At 39.6% G+C, this 24,294-nt stretch overlaps 1 protein-coding gene across 1 annotated transcript in view; it reads left to right on the top strand.

Annotated features, from left to right (window-relative positions):
- The window catches only part of COL6A6 (collagen type VI alpha 6 chain), a 62,388-nt gene that overhangs the window by 2,463 nt on the left and 35,631 nt on the right, over window positions 1-24,294 (top strand). The window contains 12 exon segments of the mRNA XM_075417894.1: window positions 6,703-6,785; window positions 8,121-8,205; window positions 11,541-11,628; window positions 12,379-12,464; window positions 14,073-14,462; window positions 14,465-14,510; window positions 14,512-14,600; window positions 14,603-14,677; window positions 14,839-15,386; window positions 15,389-15,485; window positions 15,961-16,503; window positions 20,935-21,284. Of these exon segments, the coding sequence (XP_075274009.1) occupies window positions 6,703-6,785; window positions 8,121-8,205; window positions 11,541-11,628; window positions 12,379-12,464; window positions 14,073-14,462; window positions 14,465-14,510; window positions 14,512-14,600; window positions 14,603-14,677; window positions 14,839-15,386; window positions 15,389-15,485; window positions 15,961-16,503; window positions 20,935-21,284 (2,480 nt within the window).

The raw sequence follows: 24,294 nt of genomic DNA, 5'->3' as shown, positions 1-24,294 counted from the left end.
CAATGTAGAGCCTAATGGGGTCCCAACTGGTAAGGACATGGTGAGATGAGGTTTAGGGGTATGCATGACACATCTTTGTATTACTTTGATTCTGATGCAAACTTATGATTGATCCTGAGTTAATGGCATCTCAAATGTTTAGGAAAATTATTTACATTAACATAACTGCCACAGTGGGTTTATTCCTTAGTTGTGATAAGGGCTCTTTGTGTTGTTCTCAGAACCTTAAAGAGTTCCAGAGAACAGCTCCTTTGCAAGGCTCTTCCTCAGCTGATATGAAAGCATTAAACGTGCTGAATTTTCAGATTTTATGGTAGGGAGCAGTCTGGGAGTACGCAGGAGAGGAGTGCAGTGATGTTTAGCTGTTCTCTGCTTTCAGTATCCACAGATGTAAATGTGAGTTTATACGGCTGCAGAATCTAATCATCAGTGGATTAACTCAAAGGGGCTAGTGCTCAGGAGCAAAAGTACTGTGTACATTTACTCCTGGGAGAAGGTACAGAGATAGGTTCTCTCGTGCTGCCTTTGCAGTGTTGCTTCCTGTTGTCCCAGGAGCAAAAGGAACAGGTTTTCCTCAAACTCTTCCTTGGAATGGTTACCTCAAACCAGAGGCAACTCTGGAAAAAGCACCTTTGCACAGGTGGTCTGGCGGTGTGCTAAAGATAACCCTGCTAGCACAACAAATCTCTGACAAGTTTCTAGAAATACACTGAGCAAACAGTTGGAAATTTGGGCCACTTTTTATGTCTGTTCTGTTAAAAAGTAACATTTGAATGACCTGGAAAACATCCTCCAGTTCACTGCGTTTATCTCCGTGTATTTTGGTCAAACCAGTAGTTACATCGATGTTTTTAAGTTGTCAGGTTACAATTGTAAGCCTTCAGTAGTTGGAAGAATAACTGATACAGGGTAGATATCAGCCTAATCCACAGATGGGATTTTGTTGACAGAATTAACCATTTTTAGTAGAATCTTTCAGGATTTTCATGTATTTATGGAAGTAGTACCTATTGAATTAAATTGTGATGGACACACATAAAGTTATGGGCATCTTGACCACTGCTATTCTCCTAGTCAATCTGTTTAAGTATTTCCAGGCATTTTTTTTTTTTTAAATGGATGAACTTCTAATTTCCTCATAAAGCGCATTTTGAAACTCAGGAATACAACACATTTATTGACTGCAAAGATTTTTCTTATTAGCTGCTGACAGCAATACAATTTCTGGAAACTTTCTGTGAGCTTCAGCAGAACATAAATGAGTCCTTTATTTTTGTTACGCTGCTTGATCTTTTTATTCTTTTTTTTTTTTTAAAGTGTTCCAGCATGTGGCTATTATATATACTGTATCCTGAGACTAGAGTAATTAGTAGGGAGTGGGAAGTCAGGCCACTTTTTTTTTTTAAATGCTTCATTTGATGAGGTCATTATAAAAAGGTAGCAAGGGACAACATAACCCCTATGGAAACAATTCTGAAGAGCTGTGTTTTTCTATCCCCAATCTATTAATTAAAGAATCTGAAAGAGAAGTGGTATCCAGATGTAGCTTTACTTTATATAGCTGATGAGCACAGGCTTGGTGTACTGGGTATGTAAGTGAGAAGATACCTAGGAAGACTGTTATTTTTGATACCATATGAGGTTAAGTATTTTTAATTAAATTAAATTAACGCTTTTTTCCTCTTCAGATTGAGGCTTGTGCACTCTCCCCTTTGGTTAATCGAAGGGAATTTTGTCTTCAATCATTATCTCTAATCTGGGCAGGTAAGCTTTCAGCATTTTCCTTCCAATTTCAGTTTGAGACATCTCAATCATTTCTGCAGCATATGACAGCATTTTTCATACCTAGAACAAATCCAGATAGATTTGATTACGGTTGCTGCTGTCTCCCTTGCATTGAAGGGATATTTACTCTCTGTTGAGGCCAGCATCACCAGGTGGTACTGGGACCCACTTCCACGCTCAACTTTCAGAGGATCCCAAGAGCTCTGCTCTCAGTGTTTAGAAGTAATTAGCATGCTTTAAAAACAGACTGAACTGCAGTCAAATTATCTGTATGCCACTATGTTTGGCAATACAGTGTGTAAGATGCCACTTTTTTATAGCTTTCTTAACACTAGATGAGGTAAAAGCATTTATTTAGAAGTCCTTTTGCAACTGAATTGAATCTACAACCTTCCGAAGCAAAATTAGAATGTAGAAACATAATTGCTTATGTAAGAATTTCAATCAGTAAATAAATAAAGGCATATGGTAGTCTTAACTGAAACATTGGCCAGGAAATCTCAGTAGTGCTCAGGGAAAAAACAGCAATGCTATATTTGTTGTTTTCCTTTGTGTGGTCCTAAGGAAAGAGAGGATTCTTTTTGAAGATGATGCTGTAGAGGCCAAATTCCATGAGTGACTCCCTGTGCATGTGCAGTATGAACCAGAGTTTAATTGTATGTTATCTCAAAGTCTTTTTCCTACATAGGTTTTTCAGTGTGCCTGAAGTAGCTTTGTGAATTTAAAAAAAAAAAAAAAGTAGTAAAATAGTGAAGGAGGTTATATGCACAATTGTTACTGGATTTACTGGGACAAAAGAGACAGGGCTTTAAAGCAGGAGAACTCGGCACTTTCAGTGCTACTCTACAGACTCAAATGATATTCCTGCATCTGCCAGGGTAGTCGTGTGTAATACTGAGTAATCATATATGACAAAATTTTCACAGGTAGTCTGTAATTGTGTGTTCTGGGAGTTTGGGTTTATTGTTTTTTCTCTGCATGCTTGGGTTTTTTTTGTGGGTTTTTTTTTTATGCTGGAGTCTGGCTTTGTGTAACTGGTATCAGTAAGAGCTGTGCTTTGAGTGCTAGGTACTCTGAAATGCCACATCTGAAGCTGAGTACACTATGTTAGCAAATATTTTTGTTCATAACAACTTGTTTCCTTGGCTTTCCTTTGTAAAATGAAGCAAAAAGCACCCTCATTTTGCAACTATGATACAGCTCATTTCAGTGTTTAAAAGCTTGATATTATAGTATTTCCAAAAAATCAGCAGATACTACTTTTTGAGAAGATGCCGTACTTTGATGGATGCCAAATTATTCTCAAATTAATTTCCCTTCAAGGAGAAATTGGAATTTTTTGCTCTTATTTTGGTTCAGTGTGAAGCCACATTATAAAATTAATTAGCTCCTTGCAAAACTGTTTTTCCTACTGTGAGCTCTAGTACAGTGATACTGTTTCTGAGGGTTATTTATGATTGTTTGCGTATGCATTAACTTACATTATATCTAGTGCATAATGACTTTGTGTCTAGTGCATGGTGAGTGTGACAAAAGGCATTTTCTAGGTTACCTGCATAAGTACCCTAGATATCTGAGAAAGTGCCAGCTTTCCACGCTTGTAGCATTTGTTTTCGTTTGTTCTCACGATGTGGCGATATTTAAGACACGCTGCTTAATTTTCATTGCCTTTGCAACAGCTGTAGTTGTGAAGATGCTGGCCATAAAGCTATTCAGCCTGATTTGCCTTGCATACAATAATTTACATAATTCTTCCATGCATGCAAATCCAAATATAATATCATTCAGTAAATAAATCCTGTTTGCTTCAGTGAATAAGCAAAGAGCCTTTGGGTAAACAAAATTTATTCTAAGAGATTCAAAGTAAAATATGCTCCTAACAAAAATACTAGGATGTTTCAGAAATTTATATGTAACATCCTTGGGCTAAAATCTCTGCTTTGTTAATGTTACAAACATGTTTCATTTGACAAGACGTGATGAGCTTTGAATTAATTATGGGCCATACAGTAGTTTTGGTGGTTTGCAGTAATGAAAGACAGGACAAGAAAAGGTGCTGTTTCTTTTTCAGTTTTCCCAAGATTTATAGCAATGAGAAAAGCATTGTAAAGTTTCAGATGAGACATTAAAATGAAGGGCATCCTGCTTTCTTTGTTTCTTATTACAGGATATATTTTTTTGCATTATAGTGAAAGCTTGGTTTAAATACTGTTTACTTACTCTAAAAAACTAGTTATAAGCAGTGCCTAGAACTGGCAATAAGGAGGAGATGTACCTCAAATCTCTAGCTACCAAATGACTGTTTTGCAGTTGTTTTCAGGGCAGATCTTATGAAGATATTCACAAGCTAAAGTCTTGATTCTTTCTAGCTTCATATTTTCCTGCTCTCAAAAGTGGCAGATTCTGGTAAAACTGTGTATAGTTTTCAGCATTACAAATAAGAGGACAATTAGATTCTTTTAGTCAAGTGATGTTAGCAGAAGTTTTACATCTTATGACTATTGCAAGGTCACAATTTTCTTACATAAAGCTTTTATTAAACAAGAACCTGCATCTTGCCGCCACCAGTAAGCTCAGATTGTTAGAGTCCTGTTTCAAAGGTACGTCTAGCATATGTTAGTGGATAATGTACTGGTGGTTCCAAAAACTTCTGTGACATTACGTGTGAACTATTGCCCTCCATTTTGAATTCATCGCTTTGTGGTGGTTCAGCATGAGGTGACTTACACTATTGCTGTTCTAAAGCAAGGCTTTTTATAAAAATAATTTGTTCCAGATGAGACTGGATTTGAGTACTTACTTCTGTGTGTAGGATGCGTTCCCACTCAGTATTCCTTGGAACAGGAGAGTCACATCTGCTAGTTTTCTTGAGCACTTTTGGCTTTGAGAAGCTGCTTTCATGAATGAAATGTTTGTGCTCAATATCCTTTACTAAATGAGTCAGTGAAGCACAGGTGGATAAAGTTGATATTTTTAGCCTCTATGCTGTTCATATTTGTCTACTCTCCAGTCAAAGGAACTAGAAAGGATGTGACAAATTACTTGTATCATCCTCCAGGTTTAGCTGGCCCATTTTAGAAGACCTGTCAAATGGTTTTGGTTTCCTGCTTTAATGCTTTTTATGGTCACCTTCGTATTCTTTTCTACAAGCAAACAAACTTGATCTTTGGTACTGCCATCATACTTCTTTGCTACTGACATGATACGACATGTCTTATGTAAAGTGGGTCTAAAGCCAGAACTGATAGGAAAGGGAGAATAATAACAAATGTATCTCCTGCTCCATAAGGACTTTCTGATTTGGGAAAAGTACTCCTCATATCAAGGAGCTCTTTTGACCTTTTACTCACTTTTCACAAAAACCTTAGTAGGACACAAACCCACCTTGATAAATGTATAAACACACATTATTGATTACAATCCCAACTTAGCATATGGGGACCACTTCCACCCTTTTTTTACTGAGGCCAAAGAACAAAATGGTTAGGAGTCTGAAAGTGAGCTTGTTATGGATTGGAATAAGTTGTCACTGGATAAGAACTGATTTAACAAGGCTAGAGACTCTTCAGCTTCACAGCTCCATTTACAGGGTTTGATTTTCAGATTCTGTCCCCCATCTGGGATGAAAGGCAAAATGGAGCATTCTGCCTGACTTCTTTCTTGAGGAAACTAAACCAGGAGAAAAGTCTAAAGCCATGGTCCTGTGTTCAATAATGTTTATATTCTAATGACAATGTGGGATAGTCGTATTGAATTCATACACTTAAAGACAAACTTTAATTAACTTAAACGGAGTATAGCAATTAAATTAGGGTGTGATTAGTAAATATCTATTTACAGAGTGTGTGAAGTGAAGAAGTGAAAGCTTATCAGGCTCTCAGAATAGCCAGCTGTGGTTTTAGGTGGATGGGACAAGTATTCTGGTTAGACCTTATTTTCAACTAATTGAGTTTTCATCTATTTGTTTTATTTTATTCTGTGATAAAAGATTTGCTTTCGTGGGGAAAAAAATTGGACTTTTCACTGAAGATTTCCCAGAAGCAAAGTATTGTGTAGGGGTGAGGGGCAGGCATCAGAGCACTTTCAGGTTTTCTGAATCTTACGGAATTTTTAGTTCTGATACCTGGCAGGCATCAAGGGCAGCTCCTTTTGTCCACCGGTTTTATCTGTTCCTTGAAGAGGAAAGACTACAGTGTGTTGTGGGAAGTGCAGGCTGGTTGTGCTCAGCTGGGGGAGGCTGGGTAGGTAGAGCAGGTTTTTAAAGGGTGCTGAGACCTCAGGTCCTGATTATGAGGGAATATAAATATGTACTTAATCCATTCAACACATTTGACTTCAGGATGGACTACATGGTTATGGTCGCTTTGGATATGGAGACATCATAATTAGCTGGGCTCTCTGATAGATGCTTTAGTTTTGGGGGATGGGGGAGCCTCTTGACTGAAGAGAGAAACTATAATTTGATTTTTAATTTTATGGTTTGAAGCTGCTAGGATACCAGGGTCCATTTTTAAAATTTTGTTAATGGATATTCATTGCCATTTGTGCTGTTTATGCCACCAGGAAGATATAAGTATAAATGATAATGAATGTTTAAGGCTGAAGGAATAATGACATGCTCATTATTAAGCTTTACTCAGAAAAGAAAAATAGGCAATATGCTTATAAAAGGTGCACCAAGTACTGAAATGGAAAATGATTACATCTCTCCCTTCTTTGGAATCAAGTCAGCAAGTAAACCTCCATCCCACTAGCTGGCAGACACCAATTCTAACAGTAAATGAAATTGACTTTTAATGTCAGTCAATTTTTCCATTTAAGACTGGGTGTAGACACCTAATGGGCTGACTGTGTGCTTGTGTGTATGTGTGTCTGTATGTTGGGGTGTTCCTATCCTTACGGCCACATCCTCTCCAGCTGTGGCTTCTTGTCCTTCAGAACAAAACCACTCTTTGGAACATCTTGAACCTCATGTTGATCACATTGACTTCGTAAGTCAGGTAAGTCACACAGGGTCTCCTTGCTTGGATCAGTGTCTGGCAATGTGATTGTACCTGGAGTCGCTGGGAAACTCTTCTCTGAGAAATTTACAGCAAGTAAAGCTGCAACTTTATTCCTGAAACATTTCAGTGCTAAAAAAAAGATAACGTACTTGTAGGAAAAAATGTGCTTCTAGAGAGGAGACAACTGATAGAAAGATTTCTTTACATAAGAGCTGACAGAAAATATTTCGCATTATTTTTACTGCAACTTTTATCAGTCTTCTGGTATTAGTATGTCTCGGTGGTGAAAGTTCAATATGTGGACATATGAGGAGAATGTTGAGGTGGAAGAGTGGGATGGATTTCTCCTGTGTTTACTGTTTGGTGAAACCAGGAAGTTGCACAGATGGAATCCAGCCTTTAAATTTGCCTCAGTGAGAGAAAAGGGGGTGGTGGAGGAAAGGGATAACTAACTGGGGCATGTGAGCTGAAGCTGTCTGCTGCACTCCAGGACTCGGGCTTTTTCCAAAGACTTCAGAAGGAGTGAAATCAGCATGTAAAAGTTGAAGAAATCTAACTGCAGTACTTTGGTAGGTAGGAGAAAGCTGTATGATGCCATTCATTTGCACTGGTAGAGATGGGTTTTAAAGTTGTCACAGGAAAGACTGTGTTCCTTCTCCGAGTATATACAAATAGAAACATTTGACACTGCATTTTGCTCTGCAGCAAACATCTACAGAATGACTTTCTTTTACCTGGGTAAACATTGAAGCAACTGAAGATAAAATTGGGACGTTAGTTAATTAAAAAAGAAAAAACAAAATACAGTTGCAAGCGATCTTTGTGAAGCATTTGAAGAATTCAGGAGCACCGTTGATTTTTTTTTTTCTTCCTTTGAGCTTTATTTGTTTACATATGGTGGGTCTCTGAGAACAAATAAGGAAAAATGCTTGCGGTAAAATAGGCTTTAAAATATGTATCCTTTTATACCGTTTTCTAAGGGCTTTTAATAATTTTCATACTGTTGTTTCCTAATATAGCATTAAAGTGGAAAGAAGTCTTAGGTTTATGAGAATTGCTGTCTTAGCATCTTATGTAGATTATGCCTATACGTATTTATATAAACAACTACAGATATGTGTATTTAAGTAGCTTATGCTTAGGACCTTGTATATACTGTTTTATGTTCAAATATGTTTTGGAATGAACATATTTGGTAGTTTAATATGCAGAATTGGTAGTACTCTGTGACACTGCGTGTTTCTGAGTGAGTTGTTTAGGCTTTGATCCATAGTGCCCATGAGCTGTATGACATGAGTTTTCCAGTCAATTACTTCTTTCATTTTGCAATAGCAAATAATGAAGAATACACGTAGAAGGCGTAAAGTACCTCTATTTATGCAGCTTGTAGTGCATGACTGGAATTTCCTAGGTGAAGGTAAGGCAAAATAAATGCTGCAAGTAGGGAAATCAGTCCCCACAGGTTTTTAAATTGCAGTGCCCCTGTGTATTTAAAGAAGCTGACTGATGTCAATAGGGGCTACTGAAGGGAAAAATAAAGAGCAAGTGAGAAATAGGTTCCCATCTGCACTCAGTGTTTAGGAAGAGTGGGAGAGATTTTGCAGGTGTAGGGTGTCTGACCCTCTGAGCAGCGGACATTCTTAAGTCGTGATGTTGGAAGAAGCTGAAGGGTGGCAAACAGAGACTACAGCTGTTAAGAGGTATGGAAGTAGTTGCATAGCTCAACAGCCACTGATTATTGGGTATGGTGTAGCAGTAAGAGCTTTTGATATGAAATTTGGATGTTTACGTTACTGGGGAAAGTCTAGCCCCTTACTGAAACAGCAACTGTATTTTGCTCATCTGACTGTGGACAGTCATATACACCCTGGAAGCATGGTGATATTGGTGCCTTTGAGTTTTCCACAGACTCATAGTGGTGGAAATTTTTAGAGCTAAACACTAACTAGAGGCTTTGGAAATACTGACAGCATTTTACTTACCTGCCTTTGAATATATACATTTCTAGCTGTTTCTATAGATCTGTTTGCAATTTATTAAAATCAGATAGTTCAAGATGCTTACTGCTTCTCTGGTGCAGTAACTGTGCCATCAAAGTAGGTACTGTGTAATACAGTAATGAAAGTTAGTGATCATGATTGTTTTCATTTTGGATACCATTGAATTAATTTAATATTTCATTGTCTCTAATTATAAGCTTTTTCCTTATTAATGTCTAAAAAAGGTTGATGTCATGAGGTGTAGTAGTGAAAATAGATAACTGGTAATCAAATCTCTGTCAAAGTGATCAAGGAGCAGTCTTAAGAGATTCAGTAACGATCAGGAATATATACAGAAGAATTAATTAAATCCAAGACAAAATTTTATTGTAAGGATAGTATATAAGATGATTGCAAAACACTTTTATTTGATATGATTTCATATACGACATGCCACAGTTTCCCTTGTGTTTAAAGTGCTTATTAAAGAAAATCGCAATGTGCAGAGGCACGAAGAAAGTTTCCACAATGCACAAACCCCAGAATTGCCTTCTGTTCTTTTTAGGGACCACACAGTACATGGAACCCTTTTTGTTGCGTAGGGACCTCGGTTACATGTGGAATCTCTGTGTTACTGCGGTACCAATAATAGCAAAATGTGCTCATATCTGATAAATGTATTGAAATATAGGAAATGTGGCTTTTATTCTCCCCACAGGAGAAGTTTCCAAAGAACCCTTCAAGAGCTACGATGGGGTTTGGTGTGGTGATACTTGGAAATAAAGTTTCACTATTGCCTGAGGGTAGAAAATTGACTCAAGCAGATGATTTCTATTCATTTCTTTTTGTTATTTACAAGACCTAGGGTAATAGTATATACTGTTACCCTAAGAACTTGGAACTGAACCTTGTGCTATGATGTTAGACCAGCTGTAGCCTTTCCATTAAATTGTCTCTGCAGATCCAAGTTATAGTTTATAAAAAACAGTGTAATGAATTGTTAACAGCAGCATTTGATCATCAATTTGTATTTTCACAGATACTTGGTTTGCTTTTTCAATAGAATATAAATGATGTTGACAATATGATAAACAATCTAATTGGCTTGTGATTTTGGTATAAACATATAACTGGCTTCGAAAGAGATTGGAAGAATTTATGGAAGTATGGTCTTCACCCAAATGCAACATGGAAACCTTTAAACCAGTCTGTGTGGAAGGGAGATCTACATTCCTAAAATTTCCTTGTATGTTCTTTCCTTAAGCTAATGGCCATTGTCAAAGATAAGGGACTGGGCAAGATGGACCTTTATTCTGATCGCTAGGACTTTTTTGGTGACTCGTGACAAAGGGAGGTTTATTAAACAAAAGTGACAGAAATAAAGAGGAGCAATCTGCATGTGTAGGTAGATACCCTGCCGCCAACACATACTTCGAAGATACTGAAAAGACTAATGTGTGGATTAACCTATTATGCAGTAGCCATCGCTTGGATATCCTCTCCTTCTATACTGATTCAGTTCCATATCCTTCCACAAGAAGAACTTACCTGTGTCTGAGACTGGTTGATTCTGAGAAGGATGCTCCTAGATTCCAAGAGGCACGCGTAGGAAGCCCTCTGGTTGTTGAAGGATGAACTGGGCTGTTTTTTTGCCTGCTGTTTGATTGCTTCTGTGTGTCTTCGCGTACATTTCCTTCTCTGTTACTTAGAAGTTTAGGCAGTATTCCTGCCAACATAATTATTAGATGTTTAGCAATGGCAGAGACATAGATGCTGGGGAAATTTGTGTGCAAATCAGCTCCAAAATGAAATTCTAGGTTCATTGTTCACATCAAAGTTCCAGAAGCCCTGAAACCTTTGATGGAGGAACAACAAGAGTGGGGGTAAGCCAAGTCAGGATCCTGGATGTGCTGAGGTTGCATTCTGTGTCAAACCCAAGCCTGGAGTATAGGTGGCTCAAGCTATCTCTTTTTTCTGATCTGAGCATCTGCCAAGATCAACCATCAGGTTCAAAAGATAGAGACAGAGCAGTATTTGGCTTATTCTGTGTTACTGGTAGCTCAACAGTGCTTTGTATATAATTTTGGTAATAAACAGATGGTAGCACATAAAAGTCAGTAGCCGTGCATCTTCCAGGCCAAAACACCTCTAACATAGGTTGTGTATGAAGTATGAGATTCTTAGGGTAGCCCCAGTAGTTTGTCTTTCAGCCACTGAGCATTTGAGCATAGTACCTGAGTCAAGTCAGGGTACTGAATTTTACCTCACCCTCCTCAATGACTCATTCCTCAGTCGTCCTCCTCCGTCTAATTTCCACAAAATCCTTGCTGCCAGCAGGTGTGTTTTGGAGGCCTGAGGAAGAGACTACATACAGTGTTGAACAGCTTTACCTCTGATGTGCACATCCATGGGAAAGAAGTACAACATGCACAGCATCTCTGTCAAGTTATTCTTTCCCCTAGAGTAGGAAGAGATATACTCTCAGTTGACAAAGGGCTGGTGGGAGGAGTGGCTTTGGCTGGCTGAAATGTAGCAGTGGCATCTTTTACTCGTCTGTTTTAAATATTTGAATAACCGAAGGTCATAGAGTAAATGAGTGCTATACCTGGTTTTCTCATCCTCCCTGATGGACATACCTAGCCAACCAAATGTTCTCTGCTACTCATGTCACCATGCAGAAGCATTTGACCTTTATGTTTATACGTTTTACCAAAAATATTTTCTTCCACCTGCTGACATCAGTTTTGTGCTGTACAGCTCTGTTTTGACCTAGGACAGAATGTGAGGGTGGAACTAGGAGGAAAGCAGCTGGAACTAGTCAGAAAAGAAAGAGAACTTCAGCAGCTCCGAAGAAAAACAACGTATGAAATGTTTTCATATTCATTTGCATACTTGGCCTCTGGGGTCTGGTTTGTTATTTCTTTTTATTCTTTAAGCTATTTAGTGTACATGTGTTTAAGAATTGAAAGTTTTTCTAAACTGTTTTGTTCTCACTTGTTTTGTGTGCTTAAGCTCAGCGTGACTTAATTTTGTACTTTCTTGCTGAAAGATTTTCATTACTGTTTCCCATAGCATTGGGTTGTGGTACTTTTATACAGCAAGTGTCTTCATTACTGGCCAGCTGGCGTGTTTCATTTGTAAATGAATGCTTGTTCTTATCTATGCCTATCGTATATAGATAGCACTACCAAATTTTACTTTTAAATAGATGCACGGGTGGGGAATTTCAAGGCTAGAAGGAAATCTTAGAGGCAATACTCCCATTAATCTTACATTGTGAATAGATTGCTTGTAGTTGGATTTTGGATCTTGGTAAATATAGCTGTGTGAATCAGAACAAAGCATGATTACGTGAGAGCAGAGCAGTGAACAGTTCATTTTGGTTATGTGCTGAAATTCATTGTCAAAGTCTACCAGCTCTGTGTTTAAGGCCTGTATGTTAAAAGTGGAGGGAAGAATATATGAATTTGAAGTCCTACTTTAAACTGCATACAACTAGAAACCCTCCATGTTGTTAATAAATATATTTACTGATTTTCTCCACAATTAAAAATCTCTTTCTGAGGAAATTATGTTCTGTATTTCTTACCGTCTGTCTTTTTTTTTTCTAGGGAGGTTTTCAAAATGGATGACTGGAAACCACTTCTTGTTCTACTTTTTGTTTCCACCTTCTACTTTACAGATGCACAGCAGACTGGTAATACACTAAAGAAATTACTCTTATTCAGGTTGATAGCAAAATTAATTTTTTCCATTTATACTCAATGCCAGAGAGAGATGAAGAATCAATGACAATTTATTCTTTGTATAACTAGGTATAACATGGTATATCTTTATGGAACATATATTTAAACTAGGATAGGAGAGTTGTCCTAAAAAAATGCAAAATTAAATGCATTAGCCCATTAAAATTTGTTTTTGTTCATGCATGCTGAGGTTCCATATTTTCAAAAGCAATGAAAAACTCTTAGAATTGTAAGACGGCCAAAAGCAAGAGAAGTCACAGGATTTAGCATTTTCACTACCAGAAGTAGTCAGGTCTTCTGGGAGATCTGCTTGAAAAAGTGTTCTGTCCAGTTGCAGAATGTTTTCTGCATGACCGTTTGAGGAAATAATAACTGTTTCATCCATCCCTACTAGTCTCATATGCTCCTGAAAGGTGTGGAAATACATTGGTTTAGTATTTACTACAAGTAAATGTGGTTAATCATGTTTAAGTTGATGTGAATTTATTTTTTTCTCCTCAGATGATTAATATTTATTAGTAATGTATGCTTGCAGAATGGAGCTCAAAGTGCATGAGTAACTTTTCCTTTGGGCTCACTTGACAGCAGGTCAATGCATCCTTATGATTGTGGTTTGCATACAGAAGTGTGTACAGCAATTAACATATGCATTTACTACATGTGAGTTCTGAGCAGGCTGTGTATGGAAGTTGTGTGGTGTGAATTTCAGCATCTCTCCTTTGCCTAAGAATGGTGTTGCAGAAGGATGTAGCCTCTGACCCTTTGTATGAGGAACAGGGGAAACAAAGAAACTAGTGGATGCTGAGAATTTACCAGGATAGATGGAAGGATTTTTGTGCAAAAGGCCAGTGGGTCTTAGATTCTGAAAAGCAATCAGGATGGGAAATTACTCTTCTATTAGGTTACACATCCTATAGGAAAACAAGAAAGTTACAAAATATTTCTTCAGTCTGTAGGAGAGCTGCTATGGCAGACATCATCTTCCTGGTAGATGGATCATGGAGTGTAGGGATAAAGAACTTCAAGATCATGCAAGACTTCTTGTACACAGTGGTCAATGGCTTTGATATTGGGCAAGACAAACTCCATGTTGGTATGATTCAGTACAGTGGTGTGCCATAGACTGGATTCTTGTTGGAACCCTTAGTCTAGCAAGAATGATACCTCACAGAAGGTACAGAAATTACATTACAAAGGAGGAGGCACCAAAACTGGGCAGAGCCTCCAGTTTGTGTTAGAGAATCACTTCGTAGCAAGTACAGGAGTACTCTCTGCAGGAGAGTGAGAAAAGCATTTTCTTGCAGACTTTCCTGTAGTGTGGGCAAGGGGCCAGTTGAAGTATGGTGTTTATTTCAGGGATTTCTTTTACTGTGAATATCAATATATAAGTCTATGCTATTCAGCACTAATAGGGATTTAGATTTCACGTTTTCTTGTAGCAGCATCTTGCATATTACCTTGAGATGATCCTAGTTCTGATTGTCCCACCAATTATCCCATGGTGTGACCTACATTAATCTTATCTTCCTTATATTTACTTTACTTTTAGTGTGTTCCAGTGCGACTCTTGCAGATATTGTTTCATGTGGATGAATCCAGCAAAACTGCGTCAAAAAACTTCTAGCTGATAAGGGCCTTTCTGTTAAAAATTTTTAATGCACTGGTTATTGGTACAAGTAATGTAAGAGTTGGGCTAGTGTTGTACAGTAATAAGCCAAGGCTAGAGTTCACCCTGGACACATTCAAGGATATATCAGAAATCCTGAATTACTTGAAGAACTTACCATATCAAGGGGGGCAAACGTACACTGGAGCAGCCATTGAGTTCCTGAGGAACAAAGTTTTTACTCAAGAAGCAGGCAGCAGGAAAAAACAAAGAGTGCAGCAAATTGCTGTGGTCATCACTGGCAAGTCCTTGGATGATTACAGTGAACCGACATCTAAACTAAGACACAAAGTGTTACTGTCTATGCCATGGGCATCCAGAATATTACAGAGTAGCTACCTTGATAAAATTGCAATTTATTCCCCAAGGAAACATGTCACCACCCTTAACCTTTTTCTGCAGGTGTCAAATATTGGATGGAAATAAAGAAACAGCTTTGTAATGAGATTGTGAGAAAAATGTTTGTAGTCTCATTACAGTTGTGACGTTTGAAAAAAGGTAAGACGTACATAGATAATTGTCATTTCAGTGCTGTCAGGCTTGCTGTTGGTGTGTGCACCATCTGCCAGAGCAAATCGATGCAAAAGGATATTAACATTCAGAAAGGTTTTAGTGAGGTTTATAAAGTTCTGGTGGTGAATGACCCAAGTATTATCAAGCTTCCCTGCTTAGAACCAGGCTTGGGGGTCAGGCTCAGGCATTGGAGGTCATGGTCAGGTGTCGAGGGTCAGAGGCAGAGGCCAGGGTTAGGGGTCCAATAGCCCCCTTTGTAGTGCATGGTGTTACAGACCTGCAGTTCAAAAATGTGCAGCAGCAGCTAATGGTAGCTAGTGACTTAATGGCTGAGGTGGATAAAGTTCAGTTTGGTGTTTTGGTCTGTAGCTCCAAGTGGGCGATGCATTTCTCTCTGAATCCTAACTCCTCTGAGCCTCAGAGTCGAGAAGCAGTATTCAGCTTGAAGCCTCTGCCAGGCCAGCCCTTTGCAGCAAGAGCTTTGAGCTTTGCCAGGCAGAGATCTGGTGTGAACTAGGATGGGCGTGCATCTTTCCTTGCTGTCACCAGGATCCTTCTTTGTACTGGTGAACCAGCTGTACCACTGGATAGAGCCAGCCTTCCCATGGTCGTAAAAGCTTTGAAGGGAGGTGGAGTCAACTTGACTGCTGTTGGAGTAAACAAAGCAAGCAGAAAATAACTTGAAGAGATTACTCTGTAGGTCAGGAAAGATTACCCTTTGCACAGAGCTATGATGTGCTGCCAATAAGAATGTTAGGGAACTCTGCTTCTGCAGTGAAAATGACAGGCAAGAGTTCTCTCCAGGGATACCAGCATGCTGCCTTTCTCCACAGCAGTCATGCAGTTCAAGTGGTTTTTTCCTCACAGTAGCCCCTCAGGTAGCAAGAGTATGAGAGTGGTGAGTGGGGTAGTTAATCTGATTTACTGGTAGCTAACGTCTGACCTTCCTCAGCTGAGGGTTTGTCTGTGGTTGCAAGCTCTGTCTTGTTATGACTCTCCCAGCTGGTCTTTTAGATGTAAAGATCTGTGATTTCTTCTGCAAGTTAATAGTGGAAAAGGATGGATTTCATCTATCCATGGAAGGTCTCTGGGTTGAAGTAGGGTAGATGATGGGTTGGCCTTGCATGGCCTGCTGTGAACAGTTTCTGTGACTAAAGGTTTACACTGCAGAGAACAAGGAAAAGATTAAACACTGCCAAGGTTATGTTCTCACTAGGTGAGGTTGTTTCTTCCAGTTTATTTGTTTTCCCCTCTGCTTTTTCCCTAAGTTTGCAGCAGTCAAGTGGCAGATCTGGTATACCTGATGGACAGATCAGAAAGCATATCAAAAAGTAACTCTTCTGTCATGAAGACCTTCATGAAGGAAGTTGTGGACAGCTTTATTATTTCTAGGTAGAAAGTACATGCTGGAGTAATCCAGTACAACCAAGAGCCCCAGAAAGAGTTTTCTTTTAATGAGTTCTATGCTCACACCATGATAAAGGAACAGATCAACAGAATCAAGCAATTGCAGTCCTCTACATTCACTGGCAAAGGGCTGAGGCTTCTTCAGAGCTTTTTTCAGCCTGCCAGCGGAGGCTGCAAGAGCCAAAGAGTATCACAGAACAGAATGGAGGATGCAACAATGGCTTTGAGAAGCAATGGGATCCATGTCTTTGCAGTTGGCATAGAGATTATAAATTCCTTTGAGCTGTTTTTGATATCTGGTGATGCAAGGAGAGTGTTCACAGTGGAAAACCTTGATGCACTGAAAACCATTGAGAGGAGTATTGTCAGTCAGGTCTGTGAATCTGAACATCTCCCTGGTCAGGGTAAGCAGCGTAAACATTTTGTTGGGTGCATAATAGCAAATAACCACATGGCTACATGCAGTCCCCGATAAAAGTACTTGAGATAGCTGGACAGCAATGCAACTGTTTTACCAAAGAGTACTACTGCTCAGGTTACTCGGATTTGCAACTTTGTAGACTTGCACCTTGCTTCAGGCAAGAACTGTTATGCTCCTTGCTATGGTAAATAGCTTCTGTCATAAGACAGTGCTTCACATCTAGCATTTGTATTCATAGCTCCTCAGTGTCTGCAAGGAGCCAGAGCAGATATGCCCATGGTATCCTCATCAAAAGAGAGAAACAGACAATTCAGTGATATTTAAAAAAACAGCCTTCCATAAACCTAACTCTGTCATCTACAGCTGACCATACTGCTTCAGTGGGACTGTCAGCAGCAACTGTTGACAAAATTTAAGTCTCACAGAGGCACTGTGGAGAGGAGGTGTGGATCTGTGGGAGGTATTGGCAAGGTGTGAGCAACAAATCCACAGTAATACTGAGATGCTACCCAAAAGATTTCCCTGTACAAGAAGCAGAAGGTGGTATCTCTTAATACATCTTCTTGGTGGCAAGAGTGGCTTGAATGCCACACAGCCTGAGAGGCTCCCAACCCGAAAGAAAATAGAGGTTCAGTATTGCCTTTGATTAATGTAGCAGCTTTTATCAGATGTCAGATGCTGTTTCTGTATCTGAGTTTATTCTGACTTGGTGCTGCCGTGACGGTCACTGTTATGATTTAACCCAGCAGCTGGCAACTAAGCACTAGGCAACTGCTCGCTCACCACTCCCCCCCCCCCCCCCCCCCCCCCCCCCCCGCCCCGGATGGGGAGGAGAAATGGATGTAAGAGAAAACTTGTGAGTTGAGATAAAGACAGTTTGATAAGACAAAAAAGGAAATACTAATACTAACAATACTACTACTAATGAATATGCAAACCAAGCTATATACAATACAGTTTTCTCACCAACCAATGACCGATTTGCTGTCAGTCCCTGAGCAGCAATCACAGAACCCCGAAACTCACAGATTTCATGAATTTCACAAAATTCTTGAAAAAAAGGAACTCCCATATCAGACAGGATTTGAACTAATGGAAAAGAGAAGAAAAAAAAAAAATTCCTTCCTGTCCCCCACCCAACAGCCCTTTATAAACTGAGCATGACATCTATGGTATAGAATATTTCCGTTGGCCAGCTTAGGCTGGCTGTCTGATTCTGCTCCCTCCCAGCTCCTGTACACCACCTCCTCATTAGCTGAATATGAAACTGGGAAAAGTCCTTGATTTCTTAGCAACAACTAAATCAGTGTTATCAAACATTCTTCTCCTACTAAATCTAAAACACAGCAGCTACTGGGAGGAAAATTAACTCTATCCCAGCCAAAACCAGGACAATCACCTTGTCACATGTGAAGACTGAAGCAGAAAACACACACAAATTGCTCTTTAAAATTACATATTTGTGCCAGCTATGTAGTAAGATAATACTGTAGATGTGTATGTTAAGTTGCAAGAAGAAAAATGTAGCGAATGACACGTCAAAAAGATGAGCTATTCCTCTGCTGAAGGTGAGGGGGACCTACTGTGGTGTAAGAGGATGGCATTGATTGCGAATAGCAGGAAGAGGCAGTTCCAGAGCAGTTGTCTGTGCGCATCCTTGCAGAGACTGTGACTGTCCTTTCAAGTTCCTTCTTGTCTTCCCTGTGTTTTCACCATGTAGGTGATGTTTTAAGCACATTGGATATATGTTCTTTGTTATGTCATAAAACTGATCCAGCACAGTTCTCCAGGTTTCGTTCCTTTAGTGACCAGAAACTTACTGTGAGAAAGGAACACTGGGATGATCACACTGCTAGTCTAAAGCTTTTTGTAACAATGGCTGAACAAATAGGTAACTTTGCCTCTCCTGCACCATGGGCTTATGGGATCTTAAACAGCTGGAAAATCTCTGGTGTTTGTTGGGGTGTTGGGGGCCAAAATGAAGAGCTAAGCCTTCCCTCCTAAAGCCAGAAGCTACTCTCTGTGTGAATTATATCAGCTCGGGTGTTTTCAGAGCAGAGGACAACTGGGCCTGTTTCAGTATGAGCTCTGCACTCCCACACCCTCTTTTTCCCATCAAGAGCTGAGCAAACCTCCAGCTGAAAAGGCATCTCCTGGCTGCTGCGAGCGGAGAGAGAGGGCTGCTGTGGGAGTGCACTGCCATGGAACAGCCTGACCGTGGCTGATGCAGTAGCACCTCCTCGTGTTTCATGGGCAGAGAACAGGGAGATTTAATGGGAGATGCAGCAGTAAACTTGATTTATATACAGGCACACTTGTTTAGAAAGAGAGAGAATTTAAGGAAAGCATATTGGCTTTGATCTCACCAATGCATGTATTTATTGTTAAGTTCTGCATAAACTTGTCTGAAAACGAAGATCACCTTCCTGTGAAGCCTGTTTTATCTTGTCTTGTTATCTGTTTTCCTATATTCACTGACCTTCTTTCCTGTAATAAATCTATTAATTCCCCTTTCTCCAGCCATCTTCTCTTAAACTGGCAGATTTTTCAAATTTAAAAAACTGCATTCAACGGAAGGTCAACAAGGGAGAAAGATACCTTTGCAGCAGTAAGACAGGGCAGTTTAACGACATGGATGTGTGTGGGAGAACTAATGATTAGAAAAAGAGGTTAACTACACAGAGGTGTTTATTCCTGAAAATAAATACAGATTATCAACAGAGTATAGAGTACCTACCAGAAGTTTTTACACATTCTCGTGCACAACACAGTAGCACAAAAGTGAATGCTTTACTGCTGTTTTGGTATTATTGCTGGTACACTGGGGAGTTGGCAGAGAATGTTTTAAGAGCTAGGCACTGTGGATGACCAATTGTCAGGGCTAAACTGCTGAGTCTGTGGTTGCCCTTCATACTCCCTCCAAACTGTGTGGGGAAAAAGACCCAGATCTCAGAAAAATGTTGTGAAAACGTACTGTGTGTGTGCTGGACATTAACACATACTGGAAGAAAGATCCAGTAAATTTTATGTTCATGGAAATGTTTGATCAGCAAGATCCCCTGCAATTAAAAAAATGCTGTACCCTGAACTGATGATGGCCTTTGAGTTACAAGTATTCCGTGAATCTTGAAATCAGATGTGCAGCCTTACAACCTGGCTAAGGGGCATGACTGAGGGATGTCTGTGTAGACATATATGTGTGCATAGATAACTGCTGAAGAGAAATTTTTTCCTTGTTGTGGACCAAACAGAAAAGTTGTATAGATTTCTTATATTGCGCTGAGAGCTGAATGTTGGATATTTTAGCCATAAAAAATCATTCAATGTGACCTTTACATTTAAAGATTTTCATGCTGCTTACCAGCAGATCATACCTTCTCAGGGGCAGTTTGTACCGCAAGGGAAAATACTGAAACATAGCAATGGCCACTCTGAGGTGAAATTATTTCTGAATTTATTTGGTTAAAGAGCAGAACACATTCATCTTTTTCATGAGTGAGGGAAGTGCCGGAAAACTGTAGTGAAGTGTATGTGGAATAATAGTCTATAAGAACTAGTCCAAACTGGCAAACATGGAAAAAAACCTTGTGTTTGATAAGCATTTCAGAGTCAATGGGTGAAGAAGGAACAAAATTAGGGAGAGTGCTGTTTTACAGATAAAGTTGCATGCCTTTGACTTCCTTGCAGAAGTACAACAATGGATGATAATGCATCTAGGGGCACAGAATGAAATTCAGCATGACACATAAAGAATCAAGGTGTGGAAGAAATAAGCCAAGAGGTTCAGCTGCTTAATGAGGGCAAGATGATTGGGGAGGGGAAAGGAATTAACCATATTGTCGTATTTGCTGTAATTGTCAGGAGCTATGCAAGCAATTCCATAACTGAGGTAGCCCTCACCTTACAGCAGCTGTTATTCGCGGTGATTATATGACATTGTATGTAGGCAATGCTGCCCCTTTCTCTCACATTTGTTTCTTTGGCCTGTTGTTCTCTATTTGTATCTATCATCCGGTCTTGTGACAAACTGATGAAGGACAGTCAGCTGTCAAGTTTACCTATTGCAATTGGAATATATGTGACACATTCTCCATTGGTAGCAAAGCTCATGGAAACATTTGCAAGATTAGGCCCTTTGAAGACATTTGACAGCTGAGGAACAGTGACCTGTTGTGCAGTTTCGATATGTACGTATGTCCAGTAATGTAGTCCTTAGTATCTGCAAGTTCACATAGCCCCACTGAAACTGGTGGGCTGACGGGTTTTCTGTAAATGTAAAATGCCATGTCACTGATTCTGATTTCTGGTTTTAAATCTACTGTACTGAATTTTGTTCCGTTCCCATGTTTCTGATAAAAGATAAGATCACAAATAGCATATATTTATAGTTTCCTGTTTCTTCTACTTTTTTCAGATTGCAACATAGATCTTTCTATAGCAATTGATATTTCAAGACACACACGACCAGCATCTACAGCACTTCTGACACAGAAATTACAAGCATTCCTCCCCAAGCTTTTACTCCAGATGAAATCGCTGCCAAATACCAGCTGTCATGCTGGTTCTCCGGTTAATGTTAGTTTCAAGTTCCAAGTATTGGCACAGACCAAACAATTCATCTTTGACTCTGACTTTGAAGACTATAATGCAGAGATCATCCAGAATTTCTTAGATGCACAGACGACTGTGGACACGTATCTGAATGCAGACTTCTTACAGGCACTTGAGGAGAAGTTCTTTAGTGTGACCTCTGCTGAAGTGAAGGTAACTTAATGGTGTGAATGTGTATGCTGGAAAAATTATGCAGTTTGATGTTTAAAGACTCTGGTGCTGAGTACTCCAGGGAGACAAACAGGTAGTTCAGGAACTGGTGAATGCAATAAACAGAATCACAGAGTGATTGGAAGAACTCTGGAGGTCACCTTGTCCAATCCCCCTGCTCAAGGATGGTCAACTAGAGCAGGCTGCCCAGGACTGTGTCCAGATGGCTTTGGAGTATCTTCAAGAATGGAAACTCCACACCCTCTCTAGGCAACCTGTGCCAGTGCTCAGTCACCCTCATGGTAAAAAACTGTTTCCTTATGTTTATATAGAACCTTCTGTTCTTTCATTCACCCTAATATAACTGCATATATCAGTTCTGACTCCCTGAGCACTCCTGCAGTGAGATGGGACCCAGAACATTGGAGTTAATATATATGATCATGAGTATTTGTACAGAATACCTTATTATATCGACCATGGAATGACTTTGTACTTTGAGTAGTGGAAACAGTAATCTTTCAGAAGCTCTAAATCCTGATCTTGAGTCTCTGTCCAGAATAATGACAGCTCTAAACAGAAATCACAGAAAACACCATCCAAGAACTTTGTTTACAGAAGTTTGCTTGTGTGGTTAGCTTGTCAAATAATTTCAAGTAACAAAGCTGAGTTCTGCTCAGGAGTAACTGGTGATCAGGAAAATCTGCATGGATGCTGCAGTTAACTCATCCATCTTGAAGTGAGGTGAAGGGAGAGGCATGACACTTATCTAATCCTTCTGAAGCGAATGGGGAATCTTTCCAATTAGGTGAAAGAAAGTTAGATCTCATTGGAGTGTTTCAGGGTCATTGCCCTGAGAGTTTATTCTTAATAAGGCACTGACTTGGTAAAACACAGAGTATGTCCTGTAGTAGCTGTTTGAATATTATCACTTACTAAGGTCTCCGTGCAGGAGGACCTTCCTACTATGGAAGGACAGGTTAGCCCTTGCAGAACACATAAGAGATTTCCTCTGTGAACCTTATTTTAACTTTTATAAGGTGTTAATTTTAATCTGATGTGGAGTAAGAAAGCTATATTGTTACAAATTCCCCTGCTTTCAGATGAAAGTTGTCATTCTTTTTTTTTTGCAGCATTTGCCATGATTTGCCAAGATTTTTTTTACAGCATTTGCCATGGCTTACCAATTAAGGTTGTAATTTGGTACATATTTAATACTATTTTTTTTCCAAAGATTTCTTAAAATGTCATTTTATTCTGAACGGGGAACATGACCACATGTGATTTTGCTTCTTTTGGGCCTCAGTGGAGAGGACTTGTTTGACATACCAGTAAAAGCAGTGCTTTTTTCCCTCCTAATTGCCAATTCTGCTGGATCCCTGTTGAAGATGAGTTAAGCAAGGCTGCTTCTTCTTTCTACCTATGCATTATTACTGGAAATAAATATGCTGCATATCTCGGCACTTTAGCAGTGGATTAGTATTCCTTTCTGATACTGTTTATGTGCAAATTGAAAATACAAGACTTTAGACTGTGTATGAAATCACAGTATAGTCTCCCTAGGATCCTGAGCAACAACATGATTGTTCTATAAAGACTTTTAGTTATAAACTGCATCAGGGATAGTGGTTCTCTGTTGTTTGCATTTCTTCTCTTCTTTACTATTTGATTGTTTTCAGCAAAAGAGTTGAACCTAATCCCAGCATTTTTGACAAAGCAAGACTCAGATGTGTTCCAATAAGAGCTTTATATAAAGGAAAGCTTTGTAAACATACATAATGCTCATGCTAACACCCCACATTTCCACCCTGCCCCCCATGTTTTTAAAATTAAAAGATTGCCCACAAATAGCATCAAGCCCAAGTCTCTGCAGTGTTGTTTCTAACAGTCTATGATGTGATTACCCATCTATGGTCCAGCTCTCTGCTGTATCACACTCTGCTTGAACAAACGTAGAATCAGTACCAGTGCCTCTGTGTTGGATGTTTGGGAACTTTCCACCACCAGGGTTAACTCTGCCTACTCTTAAATTCTGGCCTCCTTGCTGCTTTAGCACAGAATTGTGATGTTTGGTGTGGCAGTCACTTCATTTGCCTTTGACACCTGTGGAAAAATTTCTTTAATGGAAGCAATTCTCTAGAATTCGGATTGATTGAAGCTGTGCATAGTATAGGGAGTGTAAAAGAAGAAGGATGGGAAGGAAGGAGCTCTAGCTATGCTTGTTCACTTGTTGAATTTAGGAGGACTTAAATTCATGACCACTGATGGCATAGGACAATTTACCTGTGCAGCCCCTTTCTGGGAAACCTAGTCCCCTGGATGAGTGGGGCCTGAGGAGACTTCTGCTGGTTCGAAGGAGGAAGGTGAGGAGAGACATGGGAAGAGGCTGGTAGCTTGGAGTGGAACTGTAAGAAATTGTGCATTTCTCAGCCCTTGAAGAGGCTTAACTGTAGCTCTTTGGCCTGAAAAGGTGGGAATATAGCCAATAAAAAGGGTCAGGTTTAGGGTCCTTAGATGAGCTAAGCCTTATGTCTTCACAAGGAAAAATATGGCAGGGAGTGGAGTATGGTGGTGTGCTGCCTGTGTGGAAAGGGCAAAGGAACGTCAGCATCTGTGGGGAGGAGAATTGGACCCAGAGAGGATGCGCTTCCTGATGTGATTCAGGTGGCAGCCAACAGGAGCTGCTCTTGCAGAAGGAGAAAATTTCTTCTTCTCCACATTCATATATAGGAGAACTTTTCTGACATCAGAGAAAGGTCTTCCGTGGGTAAGTCACAATAGAATTGGCCTTCCACCTAGCATATTAAGAAGACGACAGATGTAATTAATAACAATGGTATGAACTGGTCAGCAAGTCAGATCCCTCAAATGGGAGTGCTGTCAGGGAAGAGAGGCTTTTGTATTCTGTTCTCCTTGCTCCTCAGCACTTTTTCCAGCACATGTTTCAGATCTACCACAGTGTATTGCAATTTGACCACCTCATAGCCAGTTTTCAGTGCAAACTGTACTTTTT

The sequence above is a fragment of the Opisthocomus hoazin genome, chromosome 4 (assembly GCF_030867145.1).
Source record: "Opisthocomus hoazin isolate bOpiHoa1 chromosome 4, bOpiHoa1.hap1, whole genome shotgun sequence".
NCBI classification, from domain to species: Eukaryota; Metazoa; Chordata; class Aves; order Opisthocomiformes; family Opisthocomidae; genus Opisthocomus; species Opisthocomus hoazin.
Note: the sequence above shows the minus strand (reverse complement) of the source record. Positions and strands in the feature narration are given on the sequence as shown.